We start from the raw sequence: 16,144 nt of genomic DNA on the forward strand, positions 1-16,144 counted from the left end.
GCACAGTGGTCTTGCTGCACATTCTATAACAACATTAATTTACCATTACTCTCCATTCCCACCAAGTCTTGCTCTTGTGGGCAAAAGCATGGGGAGAAGTGCTTAGAAAATGTAATTCTCTCCCTGTACTGGTCAGGGCAAATTTACCCCCTCCACTGAGACCTGCAGGAACAGCTGATGTATTACAGTTCAGTTCACTTTCTAAAACAATTTAAACCAATATAATTCAAAATACAAGCAGCCAGGTTTTTCTACAGTTTTATTGATGGTGTGTAACTATACATCTTCATTTTGCTTGTAGTTACAATGCTGCTTTACTAAGATTGTTTCTGTAGTCAAGTTTATTACAGTCTTCAGAAAACACTTATAAACACCACTTACTGTATAGGACTGACCATTCCAAACATCATAAATCACTGGGATTTTTTCCTAAATAGTGCTACTTGAGGAAAGGTCACGCTACTCTTTTTAGATAGAAATTTGTAAAGGCAAATGAATTAAATTCACCTTCCAAAGAAAATAAGAAGGTTAAAAATAGCTTCAAGAACTGGTATGACTCATTTAGGTCTCAGAAAAATCTATGACTGGCAAAGACATCTACAATTTGATACTGTACTCAATGCTTTCATTAAGACCAAAAGAATCTTTATGAAGAACTGAAATTAAAGTTGCCCATTGGTCTGAAAGCTAAGGATTACATTGAATTTTTTAGGATTTTTTTTAATTTTATTTTTTTTACCAGAAAATGCACTACCTTCTAAAAATAGTGTAATTATAGTCTAAGTATTGACATCTGAAGGAAAAAATGCTAAAACTAAAAGCATGCAACACTGATACCAAATTTTAGCAGAAGACATTTTTAATTGAAAACCCACTCAAAGGATAGTACAAAAGAGTTTCTTCTCCCTAAAGGGATTTTCAGATGCAGGCACTGGAATAATAAGGGGATCTTCTCCAATATGAGCATCACAATATGCCAGTAAATCTGCTGCAGCCTTGGATACCTAATGGAAGAGAAGGGAGAACTACTGTAACAATTTTGAACCAATCCGCATTGCATAAATATTCTTCACATAACATACACTAACAGCGGATATCATGAAACAGGAGTAGAGCAGTTTATCCTTTAAATTACTAGAGACCACAACTCTGAATTTGCTCTTACTAGGCTTACTAATCTTTATATATATATTTTATATAACATAGTGACATGAGACGGTATCAGTTTATATGCTTTGTGTTCAGCTGTTCCTTTCCCTCAGAAGGAAGGTCAGAAGCATGCACTCATTGAAACGTGTTAAACCATGCTAATGGCCCATAAGCAACAGGGATTCTCCTCCAAGCTGTGTTTCTGCAGAGGTTGCCTACCTCAGCTCTTATTCCTAGCCACTGGTTGTAAGGTTCTCCATAAACAACCTCTCTACCCTTTGCTCCTCCGGATACAAAACAAGCTCTCTAGGCACACAACCATGGGATTAAAAAGAAAGAAGAAATCAGAAGCAAAACTTGACCATCATGTGTCATAGCTCTCATTTAAGCTAAATATTGCTCTTTTCAATGCAGTCAGACTAATGTCTTCTGTTTAGTAGGTTATTATAAGTACTATTTTAATCATAGCATTAATTTAAACTTGAGCATTACCTTAATCTTTTTATATTTCTAACTTCTCCAAATTCAGCAGGTTGGTTAATGCTTACTGCAAAGTCCCACAGAAATGTAACAGTGTGTTGGCATACAAGATAATTTGCATGAAATGAAAAATGAAATATTAAACCATTTCAGCTGTAGCTGAAACCTTGTAACCTTTGCAGCTTTGTGGCCTAAGAATATTGGTGACATGAGGCCACTGTGACTCATTTTTCAAGAATTTAGAATATATATATGAAACATTTTTGCTCTGCTCAGTCAGAAAAATATTTGCAACTATTGTATCTCTTTGCTTTAATTATTGTGTTTTCAAGATCATGAAAGTTGAGAAAATGAGATGGGAAGTCTTTACAAAAATGTCTTTCCTCTGAGCACCATGAGAGCTTCTCCCAAGGTCAGCAAGTTCACACAACTATAGTGAAAAGGAAAAACAAATCAGATTTCTGGTATTTTTCTCGCAGGTGTGTTAGCTTTGGCTTCCCCACACCCTGCTTGCTTTGGCATGAGTCCAGCCTATAGTAGGCTTAAGATTAGACATATGAAGTCAAGGGTGCTGGGTCAGGATTTGCATGAAATTTAAATTAACTTCTGGAACAAAATAACTGACTTTTTATTTTTTAAATATCCACTGAAACATGGATAACAATATAACATGGACACAAATAAACATTTGTAGAATGCTTAAACCCATAAAATACCTATGGTTGGCAGCCCAGTATAAACTATCCTCCTAGCAGAGGAAGCAAGGGTGGTTGGGTTACTTAAAATTAGTTTGCCTTTGAATGGCCTGTAAGAAAAAAGAGTTCAGGCTACACGTGAACAACATATTGGTGGGCCAATGCAAAGCAGAAGACTGAGCAAATCAGAAGAGGTATTCAGAAGGACCAGTGCTTCTCGGAAGAGAAGCAGGTCAAACAGAAGTGTGTGGAAAATGATGGACTTCAAAGTACAGAGAAAGGATTGTAATTATTTTCAGACTACTGAAAGCTACTTGCTAAGCAGCAACAAAAGAATGAGGCTTAAGGTGTGAGGGCATTGTCTAAAATAGAGAGGTACAACTGTAATGAACAAATAGAAAACTTATGAATCCTATCATATTCCCAATTTTCATTTAAATTTACTTGTGAATTAAAAAAAAGCAGATTCTCCAAAGAAAGGCACAATGTACACTATGAAATTCCTATCAAGCCCCCAAAAGATCAAAAGACAGAAAATGTACTTTTCTTTGCTAATGATTTCTGCTGTGCCTCAACAAAGTATAAACTAGCATAGAATGCATCCACTGAAGAGGAAGTTAGCAATGTTTCCAGTAATGTTAGGAGGAATGTACCACCACAACCTTTTGCAGAAGTATTTCCAAGTAACGGCAACCAACTCATACTGCCATTGCACATTCATATTTTCCTTAGCATACATATCTTCACTTTTCTATTGTCCTGCAAGCTCAGCTGCATGTCTCAAATGAAGGTAGTTCTATGCTCTAATTAACTTATTAGCTGGTCCTGAACTCTTCCATTCAAACAGAGCAAGTCGAGCTCAGAGCCACAGGCGCCCACAAAAAAGCTCTGTGACATTTTCAGTGCTATGTCATAAGAAACACTAGTGCCATAAAACCTAATGGAAAGCTAGTTTAATTCTCTGGGTCCAGAGACAGGGGTCATTAAGAAGCCCAGCACATTTCATCTTCAATTATCAAGCTAATAAATAGTTATTTTATTCACGAAACCAACAATCTTTTTAAGTAGACTGACCCTATAGGAGCAGAGAACCAACACTGGACTTCAACAGACCGACCTTCCCATAACTACCTTTTTTGTCCCATGTACATAATAGCAACAACAGCCTTGAGCATATTGGTTTTCGTTCGATGGAAAAGAAGTACAATTTCAATCATCCTTCTTAGATGGGATAAACCCAGTAGTATCATTTTCTATTTCTCTACAGATTACTGTGCTTTGACACCATATAACAATAAAAAGGATTTTCACTAGCAAAAGCTTAGCATTTTTTTTTTGTATCTAACTTGTCCTCTAATGCTGGTAGGAACGCCATGAAGCAGAGCAAGCAGCTTTTTCAACATCACAGTGTTTAAATCACAAATTAGTTTGCTTTGATAAATAGTATTACTAAACAGTATTATTTAGTAGAAAACAAACCTGCAACAGGGAACTGAGGAACATGATCACATTTCAGCACATTGCCACAAACTAAACCTGTACTAGGTCATGTATTTTCATCCTTTAAGAAAAAATAAGGGGTTTGGGGAGGAGAAATCCTCCCATTGAGATTACAGCAGTTATAAATGCAAATTATGGCCATTTCTTCACTAAAAGCAGAGTAGCTCAGGCTTGCACAGCGGAATAATGACCACTCACTAAGGGGAGTTAAGTTAGCTGACCACATTCCAGGAGCGATGAAAACACTGGTTCGGTGGCTGGGAGCAGACTTGGCGAAGGCAGAACTGTGGCCAAAAAAAAAAGCAAAATACAATGCTGCCTCCAGCAAGTTTCCTGCTCAGTGCTATTATTCAGAACAAGAGTGGCGGAAGACCTCTGCATTGAGCATCGCATTAGGGCTACAGCAGAGACGGCTGCGTTAGCATATGTCAGCATGCAGAGGTTGCCTCACAGCCAACACGGTGACTTGTTACTGTACAAAATGATGTGCTGATCATCCTATTTGTGTCATGGAGGAAGTTACATGAAGGCTACTCTATCATAGCTTTTACTCACCTTTAGGGTTATTTGTAGCTGAATGCTGCTGCACAGTTTCAGAATAGCTTTTATTATGAATTAAAATAAACACATGTATTTTGAATATTCCAATGAAGCTAGCACATTTATCATTTCAGCCCTCCTATGCAATACAGCTTGGTCTGCAGATTCAAAGTAATTTATACATATAGCAGAAGTGGTTGAAGAGAAAAAGTCAGACTCCAGTTTGATTGATGAATTCTAACAGAAAGTTAACATTTTGGGGTTTTTTTAATCTTTTAAAGGACATGGAGGGGATGGAGTATATCGGTATCACACTGACCTCACATGTTATACAATTATTTTTGTTCTGTGTAGTGAAAAATACATCTGGTTGTCAAATTGCCAAAAGAAAAAAAAACAAAAAACTACCCCACAATAAAACACTCAAGCCTGATGCTTCAAAGAATTAGTCTCAGGAGGACTGTGGAATTTTACCATTATAGTTCAGAATAACAGAGGTGATAAAAACAGCTGAAGTTAGAACATAATCCTGTTAGCTGCACTAATAATTATAAGCTTCCACGACAGGGCAAAATGCTGCAATTACAATGTCATCTGTCTTGTCATGGATTGTGACTAATTACCATTCTTGCTACAACACCCACTCTGCTTATCCTTTACATCTAAAACAAAGAGATTCACACACAATTTATTGGCAATCCTACTGCTTATCTCCCAACACTATCCAGAACCAGTTAGGAATATTTTCTACCTTCTTAAGAAAAAAGAAAATGGAATAATAACTGATACACCAAGATTCTTAAATGTCAGAGCACTCTTTCTTGCTTTTCCGCTTGCAAAGAGAAGATCAAATAGTGCTTTACTCTGGGGACAACTCTGATAAAGCACCAATATTATCTTTGCTTTCTCAACTTCACTGCTAACATTATCCTACTAGTCATGAGCCCACTGTTTGATTTCATTTGATATTTCCTAGCTTAGAATCTGCACCTCCTGCTTTCTACTTACCTCTCCATTACAATCCTAGCCACTCCTGCAGTGAAGTAAGGCAGGTTCAATTTATGATCCTTCTGAGTTTCCTAAGGTTTACAAAAACTCACCACAGTAATACACCTTCCAACTACTGATCAACACATCAATAACTTCACCTTCTCCTTTTAAATTGTCCTGTTTCTTTCACACCTCAACAGCAAGCTGTCTTTGTGGAACCTCAAAACACTGCACTGCTTCCTGCCCTGACTTATTAGAGGGCTTCATTTTTAAATCAGTTGAAAACTCCAGAACACAGCGGGGAATGGGCAACTATCAACATACTTGTAACTACAAGATTTTAATTGAGCAGACCCAATTCTTGCTGGTTACAGCAGCTATCATGCATGGAAAACAAAGTGCCTCTGTAGCAGAAAAATAAGTTGGAACTTCTGATTTCCCTAGTTGATAATGCAGGCACCTTTTTAATGTTAACAATGTGGTCTTGTCTATTATGGGAATAGCCACGCAGCTACAGCTACTTGCAAACCAGTGTTTAATTAAATTATTTGGAAAACACTGATCTTTTGTTAAATGTCTAACTAGTTTAAGCAGATGCAAAACACCAGAAAAAAAGGAATTAATGTTCATTTCTCTGCCTTTACAGTTATGATCCAAGAACTCAAAATCTCCTTTTGAAACTACTGGAAAGTCTCCTGGTAAAATTTGGCTGTACTGAAACACACACTTAACTGTTTCAAGATCAAAAAGCAAAACAGATCTTGAGGGAATAAAAAGCCAACCAACCCCTTCTTACAAACCCTCATATACTTGTTCAAAGAAATTCTAGGAATCAAGACATAAACATTTTGCAAATTGTACTTTGTTTATGACAGTATAGGAACCCTCAGAATACTGAAACTCATCGGATTTTCTTTGGTGCCTTTTTGGACCCAAGCTGGTTCGAAAGGTGAACCAATTGTACTTTCAGGGTATCTGTTTTCTAGGTCTGCCACACTTGCTAATAGTCGTGTTCTTTGAATTAAACTAACTGTAAGAATAACCCATGTCTTTCTTACATGTGTAATTAAGAACAGTATACATCTAACTAATGAAGCTATCTGCATAACTGAGCTAACGATGTGTTATGTGAAAGTGACTCATGATTAGATAAAAGCAAGTTTAAGACAATCTACTAAGTATAATGAACAAACTGGGCCATATTTTCCCAACCTTTCCTCCGCCACACGTGCACCCCCGTTCCTTCTTGTCAGTTCTGTTGTTTGTGCAGCTGCAACGTGATCTGAATCAGGGACTAACCCCACTGAACACTGATAAGGCAGACCTTCCCTTACTGAAGGAAACAGAAATACCTGTCCCTGTGGACAGGCATCTATTACATGATCAATTTGTCGAGACACTATACAAGACAGAAACTATAGATCTGCAAATTCAATGGACTTACAAGACATTGCCAAAACTGCAACAAAATGGAGCAACCAGAATGTCTATTTTCATAGAAGCAAGACGACTACTCGTGTGAACTGCACTAATATTTCTGAATTATAAATACAATATTTCTAATGAGTGAGTTTATGATCTGATACTATTTTAAAATAATAATTATGTACTATTGCCCTCATGCTGACTGCATGCAGAATTTCAGCACACAGGCAGATCGACAGGAGTTAAGACTACATAAAGAATTTAATGTCCAACATTTCTAAACTGTCTCAATTTGTAACCTCAGTTAAAAACAGCTACAGTTTTTAACAACTCAGTTATCTGCAGAAAATCTGGTTACTTAAATGCACTCATTCTTCTATAGTCTTTCCATCTCTAACTCTTCTTACTTGTGAGGGCTTTTCATTCAAATACTTATTCCCCATTTTCAGAGTCAGAGCGTGAGCGCGCCCAAGAGATGAGTGTTGCTTTCTTAAAACTTTCCATGACATTATTAGGTTTTAGGTGCTTGATTTATTCACAAAATTTTAGCCTAGTGGAAGGCAGAATGACAGGCAAGAATAATCCACAAGCTTTTCCAGTTAAAAATGTTGAGAACCTCTGTTTAATACGCCTTTACTCACAATATTTAATCCACGTACATTTACAGGCATGATAAAATCAAATCTTCACATACAACAGTGTGAAGAATCATAATTGAACATTGCTATCATACGTATTTTTGTGCAATGACATCTTTGCTAAATCAAACAAACCAAAGCAATTCAGCTTGTCTCATCATTGTTCAAAACTATTGCAATAGCTTAAATAATTATTCCAGTTCTTAAAGAAGAACCAAGAAACCTGAGCTGCACTTGTATTCAGCTACAGATGACAAAGACGAGCACGTGTGCATCTGCTGGTTTATTTTAAGTATTTCACGAAATACCACTTTTGACAGATGTAAAAAGCACTCAAACAGGGGCAGACTGGAAGCTAGGTCCCGGAAATTGCTTCACGAGAACCAAGCAGGAGTATGTAACTAATTCACACTTGTTTTACAGTTCAACACAGATTTTTAATTTCAGCTGATGAGTCTTTCTGCGATATTAAAGAGAAGCTGTACCACAAACTAGTGAGTTAATGCAAAATATCAATAATAAGTCTAAGTTTACCTTCATCCTATCCATGTATGCCTCCATTTTTAATTGCTCCACGGCTTTCCTGGCTTGAGATATACTGGTTGTACTGTTTGACACTAGTTCCTTCATTTTGCTTTTCCTAGAAGAAACAAAGTTGAAACAATTTAAAAGTACAGGCAGCAAATACAGCGATCATTGAGAGGAGAGTTACCTGAAATCTAACAAACCCTCGCCTACTACATTGACACTGCCAGGCTGTAGGTCACAAATACAAACCAGACACCATTCATTTCTGTTCTCTTGTTCAATAACACCTTATTGCTTTATATATTTACATCCTCCATCGCCAATATTCAAACTGAACACTGCAAACAACATATAGATGCAGAGTGCATGGCCACTATTTCAGTTGAGAAATGGTTGCCCTGGTTCAGACTGCCAACGCAGAACAGCTGTTCACAAACAGACATTGCAGCCATTACGCAGTTTGGCTCCATACCCCAGTTACACCTAGTAACATTGAAAACTAGTTCAGAAATGTGCAGAGTGGAAATGAATGTCACGCTGCTCTCACCGAGCAGCAGAGAGAAATTTTAAGACAGAGAACAAGTCAAAATTCTGACTGTAGACTTATGGAGTATAGAAATGAATTAACTGATGAAGAATGGTGTTTTCCAATTTTCTGCTTATACATCCCCAGTGCAGTCTAAAGATGACTGAAACCCAGTACATTATACTCTACAGTATAGGAATACATTATTTTTTTAAGAGATCTGCAGCTGTTGGGAGGGACATCTAATTAAGGTATGTCAGTGTTTGGTTTTCTTGCATTGCTACTCCCTGAGGGCTTAAGGGTAAATCAACTTGTTATCATGCAGTCCTCACTGCTACCAGATTAATCAAGATGGCTACATTTGAACCTCCAATAAACTTGTAACATACATGCCCTAGGTCATCTGCATGTTAGGAGACCTCCTGCTGACACCATTATGCAGGACTAGTCCAGCATAAATAACTGTTATTGTTTTGAAGTCATTGGAAGTTGAGCTAAGCCCACGTGGAAAGAAAAGATGGATACAAATGATCTAGAGAGGTACTGGACCAGTTGTACTACCTAGTAAGACTAGATGTTGAGCTTACAATCAGCCCAAACACTCACCTATGGTCCTGTATATATGGTATGCCACAAATGGCACCTGCAGGAAGATTAGCCTGGCACTGAGTGTTAGAAACCAATACAGAATGAGACAATGCGAAGGGCATGGGGTGTGAGAAGAATATGGGACGCAGGGGAAAGGACACAAAAGGAGGCATTTTGTATTGCTGCCAAAAGAGTATTAGGCTTGGGCCTTTCAAAATGAGTACTTTCAGCTTATTTCTGGACAAGAAGAAGAGCTACACAAATTTCCCTTCCTGAACCTCAACAGCTTACCTGGTACAGTCACTGGGTTTAAGATACAAACAGGAAATTAAGAAGGACAATGGAAATGCTTGTGGTAAAAAAAAAAAAAAAAGAGTGTATACAATGTGTTAAGCACGTTAGAATCAACACAAGTACACGATCCAGAGCACAAACAGAATGGAGAAATAGCTTTTTAAATGCTCTGATTTTGCAAAACACAGATGTCCAAAGACAAGGCAAAGATGGTTGTTTCTAAAATTGGTAGCCTGTGTTGTAAAATGGCATAGTGGAATACAAATATGACAGTGAGCCATGCTCAATTTGAAGAAGTAAAACAATCTTCTTCAGCACTTGTATAGGTCTAGACAGGGGAAACGCTTCTTTAAAATATATTAATTGTGCCAAATAAAACAAGAGCTTTAATACATGCAAAGAGAAAGAAGAGGTTTGCTGTACACATGTACCATTGAATGGAACACAAGTTTCCCCTTTGTGTGCACTGTGACAAACTAAAATCACGTTAGAACACAGCGGCTTTATTTTTTTACTTGGTCTTTGTTTACAATCTTTTAACCCATATTCCTCACAAGGCACAGGATTAAATACATGTGGAGGAACTGGCTTTGCATAACATGCCATGTATGGTACAAATACCCACAACCAACTAACAGCCTCCAAACAATTTTCAGATGTGTTTTGACTTGCAGTGGACAAGCAGAAAGGATATGAGACATTCACAAGAGCAGGAAGTTCTGAATTCCAGCTCATCTCTGGACTTCTTGTTTGACTCAACCCCCAGATTTAAGTCTCAATCTATCCATAAAAATAAGGAAACCACATTTTATCTTTATTTACAAAATGATCCCCCCACAAGTACGAATAATTTCAATTTTGTTACCATCTCCATGGCTAGACTACTAATGACCACAGAGCAAAAAAGGCAAAACTAAATGAAGTCACAGATTTCTACATTTGCCACAGCCCAAGATCAGATGCGATTTAGAAACTTAATTTTGAATAATACTTTTAAATTAAACTGAATTAAGCAACTGAAACTCCATGACAAGTCCAGAGAATTCCAACCTCCCAAGCTTTTCTGGCAATTTCTTCACTCAAACCATGAAAGTGGTAAACATTAGCGCCAGACAATTTGAACTGTGGCTGGCTGCACTGAAGTTGGTGAGAACACTGTTTCTAGTACTTCCAGCTAGTTTTTAAGCCCCTACTGAATAAGAGATTGAGGTAAGACCATAATGCAATTTTGAAAAGACTATTAGACACAAAAATTCCTTAAAAAAAATCCAAACCATGTTTCGAAAACAATGCCACAAACATATGTCCTTACCTATATTCTGAAATGGCAAATGGGGAAAAAGTTAAAAAAGAAAATACATAGCTTGTCTGGTAAACTATTTCATGGTATCAGAAAACAATCAGAATAAGAGGCTTCATAAAAAGAACTTAAAGTCTGGCACTAGGTGTTTCAGCCGCTAGAGAAAATTTCCACTTATCCCGAGTAAGAGGTTTGTTTATCCTCTGAAGCACAAACACTTGCTCTGTTTCAAATCCTGCTCTTACCCTGGTCTTTACATGCACTTAAATATTTAACTACCGTATTTCTGGAAGTGCTTAGCATCCATTTAAATATCTAATCCCTTTTTTTTGTACTGACAGTTCTGGTTCCAGAACTTCATAAGATGGATTTCTCCTGTTTCACATTTCTCTTACCAGGCTACACATACCTCTGCCTTCTCTCACTCTCTGAAAGTACAGTACGTATTGCACAGCATCACTTAAGACCCTATTAAATAGGAAGTGATGTTGACAATGAGAATTGTACTCATTTTTAAACCACGCTGCGATGAACCGGTCCTCTTTCCAGACAAAGAGGAAATCTCTTCGGCTGAGATTTGGTTCTGCTCTCCTTAGGGCCTATGATATTCTTTATTAACCTTAAGCCTAATATTCGTTAGTGAAATAATATTGCTACTTAGAAATAAAGCTCTGGAAAGAAAAGGGATTTTAATAACAAGAGTCTATTACACTCTCCCTGAACGACCGTCCCCTGGAATGTGAGAAAGCCTCCTCCTCCAAACACCCTCTCACAGGATCTCTCTGTGTGTTTCTTTGAAGCTGCAGCCTGACAATTGGCTCTGACTCTCCCTCCTAAGACAGCTCTTTTTAAACAGTCAAGTGTTCTCGAGGCCTTTAGACCCTTGGGAAGGCAGAAGCAGCTTTGTACTGTATCTGGGTGGAAGCCTACAAGATCACAGAATCATAAAAAAGTTGGGGTTGGAAGAGACCTTACAAGCTCATCTACTCCACACTGCCCTGCAATAAGCAGGGACATCTTCAAATAGACCGGGTTGCTCCATGCCCCATCCAGCCTGGCCTTGAACACTGCCAGGGATGGGGCAGCCACAGCTTCTCTGGGCAACCTGTGCCAGTGTCTCACCACCCTCACAATGAAGAGGTGCTTCCTAACAGCTAATCTAAATTTCCCTCTTTCAATTTAAAGCCATTCCCCCTTGTCCTGTCACTACATAGCCTTGTAAAAGTTCCTCTCCCGATTTCCTGTAGGTCCCCTTTAGGAAGGGGACCTGCTGGTCCTGCTGGAAGGCTGCTGCAAGTTTCTTAAGGAGCCTTCTCTTCTCCAGGCTGAACAAGTCCAACTCTCCCAGCCTTTCCTCATAGGAGAGATGCTCCAGCCCTGTGATCATCTTTGTGGCCCTTCTCTGGACCTACTCCAACAGGTTCACATCCTTCTTACATTGATGTCCCCAGAGCTGGACACAGTACTCCAGATGGGGTCTCACAAAACTGGAGTACAAGGGGAGAATCACCCCTCTTGACCTGCTGGTCATGCTCCTTTTGATGCTCAAAAGGAGTAACTTCTCCCCATCTTTTAAATTACCTAAAAAGCCTTGAACCAGAAATCACTCAGCTGGGTTTGCTAATATTCATTCCTGGCTGTTTTTCCAGCAGCCCCCTATTAAGTTAGATCAATACAGACATACACAGGTCTCAATAATCACCGTAGTTACAGTAACTACGTTAGCGATCAGACTACGTGCAGTCTACATGTTACTGATGTATGCCAGTGGAGCTAGATTGTAGAGGAACTCATTTATCCAGTATATTTCTATGCAGTGCACTGAGCTCATTAATCTAGTCTCTGTGACTCTTTAAGGGGAATGCTGATCACACTAACAAAGCACAGTGCCAACAGCTACATGGCCTTTTTCAGCCAGGTAGTTTCTGCTGACTGGCACACCACGCTAGCCAGCTGTTTCCTAAAGAATCACTCCTGAAAGCTGCGCAGTGACAGCTTCCCAGCCACCTGAATTTTCTGGGGTTTGGGGTTTTTTAACTCACACGAACCACATAATTTTTCTGGGTGTAGTTCACTCATTTGTGCCAAAGATCTTAATCTCCAGGGCTTATAAAAATGCTCATGAGAAGCAACTTTTCTTTGTTTGTTTTTAGAGCAGGTTAGATTGTACCAGACAGCACTTCAAAGGCCAATTTATCTTATAACCCAGGAAGTTGCATAGTATTTGCAAGTATAGCTTGATCTTGCATAGAGGTAAGGAGTGCAACCTACATTTACCAAACTTCATAAATACTTGTTAGTAAAATGCAGAAAAAGTCTGAAAATTTGAGTAACATATAAGCAAAATATCATTTTCAAGCCCTTCAATACAGATTTCTACAAGCAACAGGGATGAAAAGCTGCACTGCAATTTCCCCCCCTCCAAATACAACCCTAAACACCATACCAAAAAAGTGACCTGTAGAATTCAATCTAAAAAAACCCTAATCCCAATTGATTTTATTTTCTTTCAGCAATCTAAAGTGATAGACCTGAAATTACTAGAGTAGAGAACCTGGGGTTCACGACGCTGAAGAACACCTTCCACACAAGCGCTGTGCTTCTTGGACCATGCAGCGCAATAGAAGAGTTAACACAATCACCCAACTAAGTCCCAAGGACGTTAGTGGGAACCATCCCTGAATAATGACCTGCAAATCACATTCTAAATTGAGGGAAGATCCCCACATTTCATTATCCACTTGTAAACACACCAGGAATATAAACAGCAAAATGTAGAACATCACAGATGTTTTGTGACAAACTGGCATATCAAAGGGGAAAAAAAATAAAAAAAGAGAGAAATTTAAAAAAAAAAATAAAAAAAAGAAATTAAAAAAGAGATAAATAAAAAAAGAGGGGGAAAAAAAGGTGGGAAGAGAGGAGGAAGAAAGGCAGGAGAAGGGAGAAAAAAGAAAAAGAGGGGAAAAAAGACCAGGGGAGATGAGGAAAGAGTTCTACATTTGCTATTTCGATACGAGAAACTTAATAAATACCCCTGCATTAAGATCAGTAGCTACCTGTGCTAGCATCACTGTCCACATGACACAGGTCATTTCCCTGTCATCTGCAGGGCATGAAGGGGACAGGAAGAACTGCCCCTGCTATCTCAGTTCTTACTTCAAGATTTACTGCACCTGATGTAGCTCTGTAAACAGAGAGAGAGCCTAAGGAACCCTTTTACTTTCTCTGTCCCATGGCTGCATGAAGAGTAATAGAGAATTACTACAGTTTTATGCTCCATCCACTAAGGACAAGCTTAGAAGTACAAGCAGAAATGATGAGATTAAAGGCAAGACTATTTGTCTATTGTTCACCACAAGGAAAGAATATAATTTTTGTTCCATAAATATGGTGACTTCAAAAATAACTGGTCACATAACTGCAAACAGCCCAACTTCAGCAGCTCAATTTTCACCTAACACAGGTACTATACCCAGTCCAACTGTCAAGTTCAAACACTCTTGCCACCATGCCCAAATCTTTTATCGAAAAATATCACCTCATTTCTCAACATTTAAAAATCTAAGGAAACAATGGCTGAACCAATATGACATTTCACAAGGACGATTCTTTTTATGCAATATACTTACCAGCATACAGGTTATGTGCCATGTACAGTCCAGCAAACCATCAGAGATACAGAGAAGTGATTCCTACCTGCTATTTTACCTCTTCGACTAACTTCAAAAGATAGCTATGATCTTGTAAAGAAATATGCGGGAAAGTTTGATTATTCCACTTAAATCCTGTTTAAAATGTATTTGAAGTGAATTGTGACACGCAAAGCAGAGAAAGCGCCCCTGAGAAGCTTGGCGCTCTATTACCTGCAGGACAGAACCGCTTTTCGAGCTGCTATTCCGAGTTTCCTGTCACTCGTCTCGCCGTGCAGCCGCTGGCACCCCGCACACGAACGGGGTTTATTCCCCCGGCGTGCGAAGCCGCCAGCAGCAAAACAGCCGCTTGCCGGCGCCGTGGCACCAGACAGCCGGAGGGAGGGGAGCGAGCCCGCCAGGCAGAGACCCCGCTTACTCAGCGCCCGCGGGGAGCGGTACCGGGGGTCGAAGCGGGCTGCCTGGGCAAGGACAATCTCTCTCAACCCCGAAGACGACAACAACGAAACCCAAAGCCCGGAGCTGATCTCGCGGGCGGGCCGGAGCGGCGTTGTTTACCGGCAGCCGACGGGACCGGCCGGCCGGGCGGAGGCAGCCGCGGGTTTCCCAGCACGCCACAGCCGTCGCAGCGACGAAGAAACCCCCTCGCGGAAGCGCCGCTACCCGCCCGCCGAGGCCGCCCCGACCCGCCCTGCGCGCCCCCGCCGCCCGTTCAACCGCCCTTCTCCCGCCTCCCGCGCAGCGGCCGGGTGTCGCGGGGCACTCACGGTTCGCAGGCGGCAGCAGGCAGCGACAGCGGCTGCGGGCTGCCCGGCGCGGCGGCACATGGCGCGGCCCGCGTTGACGGGCGGGGCGGGCGCGACCAACGGCTGCCACCGCTGTTGTGGGCCCCGCCCCGCGCGGCGGGCGCGGCCGTTGGCAGCGCAGGGCGGGAAGCGGGCCCCGGCGCTGAGGTGAAGTTGAGGCGCGGCCCCGCTCCGCACCCCGCGCCCGGGCAGCGGAACCTGCTTTCCTCCGTCCATCCAGGAGCTCACTAGGGATCGGTTATGCACCTATTCCTGCAGTGTCGAACCCTGTACAACGTGGGTTGGAGTAAGAGCCCGTAGTGCCTGTCCCTTCCTCACACTGACCAATGCAAGGATGAAGTAAAAAAACTCAAAAGCCCACTGAAAAAAAGAACCACTGTGGAAAAGAGACCACTCTGACTTACCTTGTCAAGGCGAATATGACAGAATAAAGTGATTCAGCTTTATAGTTATTTTTTATATACTTCTCCATTACAAATTTGAAAGCCAACCATAAAGGGCAGCAGCAGTTAATGTGCCAATTAACGTTTTTAACTGAAAGAACTGTCTGCCCCAATAGTTAACACATTGGCAGGAGTACCACCACAAGCTCATCTGTTTTGTTCCCCAATAAGGTGTCTGTTCCCTCGGGAAAGGCGTACATTTATCATCCTGCTATCAGCACTTTTTCACACTTTGTCTTAATAGAGCAGAAGCATTTCCAAGTGACATTTCTTTTCTATACAAAAGATAAGAGGGAAGAGCCCTGCTCTTTAAAGGTGCATTGGAGCATGGGCAGCCTCTTCAAAGAGTGAGCCAAAAGGGTGCTCCTTTGGGAGCAGGACAAAGGTGTGACTGAATATAAATAGGTGACTTCATAACTTTACCCTAACTAGACTTCCAGAAACTGGTCAAAAACTGCTACTGTTTCATTCACATTTAATTACATCCTCATTCTACAAAGGTTCTATTTACCAGATAAATTATTTACATGTTATTAGACATGTAAGTGCATACTAGATGGTTCAAGTAATTAGTTGTCACCACTAATTT

General features: G+C 40.3%; 1 protein-coding gene across 2 annotated transcripts; it reads right to left on the bottom strand.

The window, feature by feature from the left end:
- Nucleotides 1-242: 242 nt before the first annotated feature.
- On the bottom strand, nt 243-15,208 carry GNG4 (G protein subunit gamma 4). Of its 2 annotated transcripts, none has more exons than XM_030499791.1 (3): nt 15,074-15,208; nt 7,952-8,057; nt 243-1,004 (listed from the first exon to the last, which is right to left on the bottom strand). In XM_030499791.1, the coding sequence occupies exons 2-3, from the start codon at nt 8,045-8,047 to the stop codon at nt 876-878; spliced, it is 225 nt and encodes a 74-aa protein (XP_030355651.1). In that variant the 5' UTR covers nt 8,048-8,057; nt 15,074-15,208; the 3' UTR covers nt 243-875. The 2 variants fall into 2 exon arrangements, with proteins under 2 accessions (XP_030355651.1, XP_030355652.1); XM_030499792.1 differs by lacking the exon at nt 15,074-15,208 and adding an exon at nt 14,520-14,899.
- Nucleotides 15,209-16,144: the final 936 nt, after the last annotated feature.

Source organism: Strigops habroptila, chromosome 10 (genome assembly GCF_004027225.2).
Source record: "Strigops habroptila isolate Jane chromosome 10, bStrHab1.2.pri, whole genome shotgun sequence".
Classification (NCBI taxonomy): domain Eukaryota; kingdom Metazoa; phylum Chordata; class Aves; order Psittaciformes; family Psittacidae; genus Strigops; species Strigops habroptila.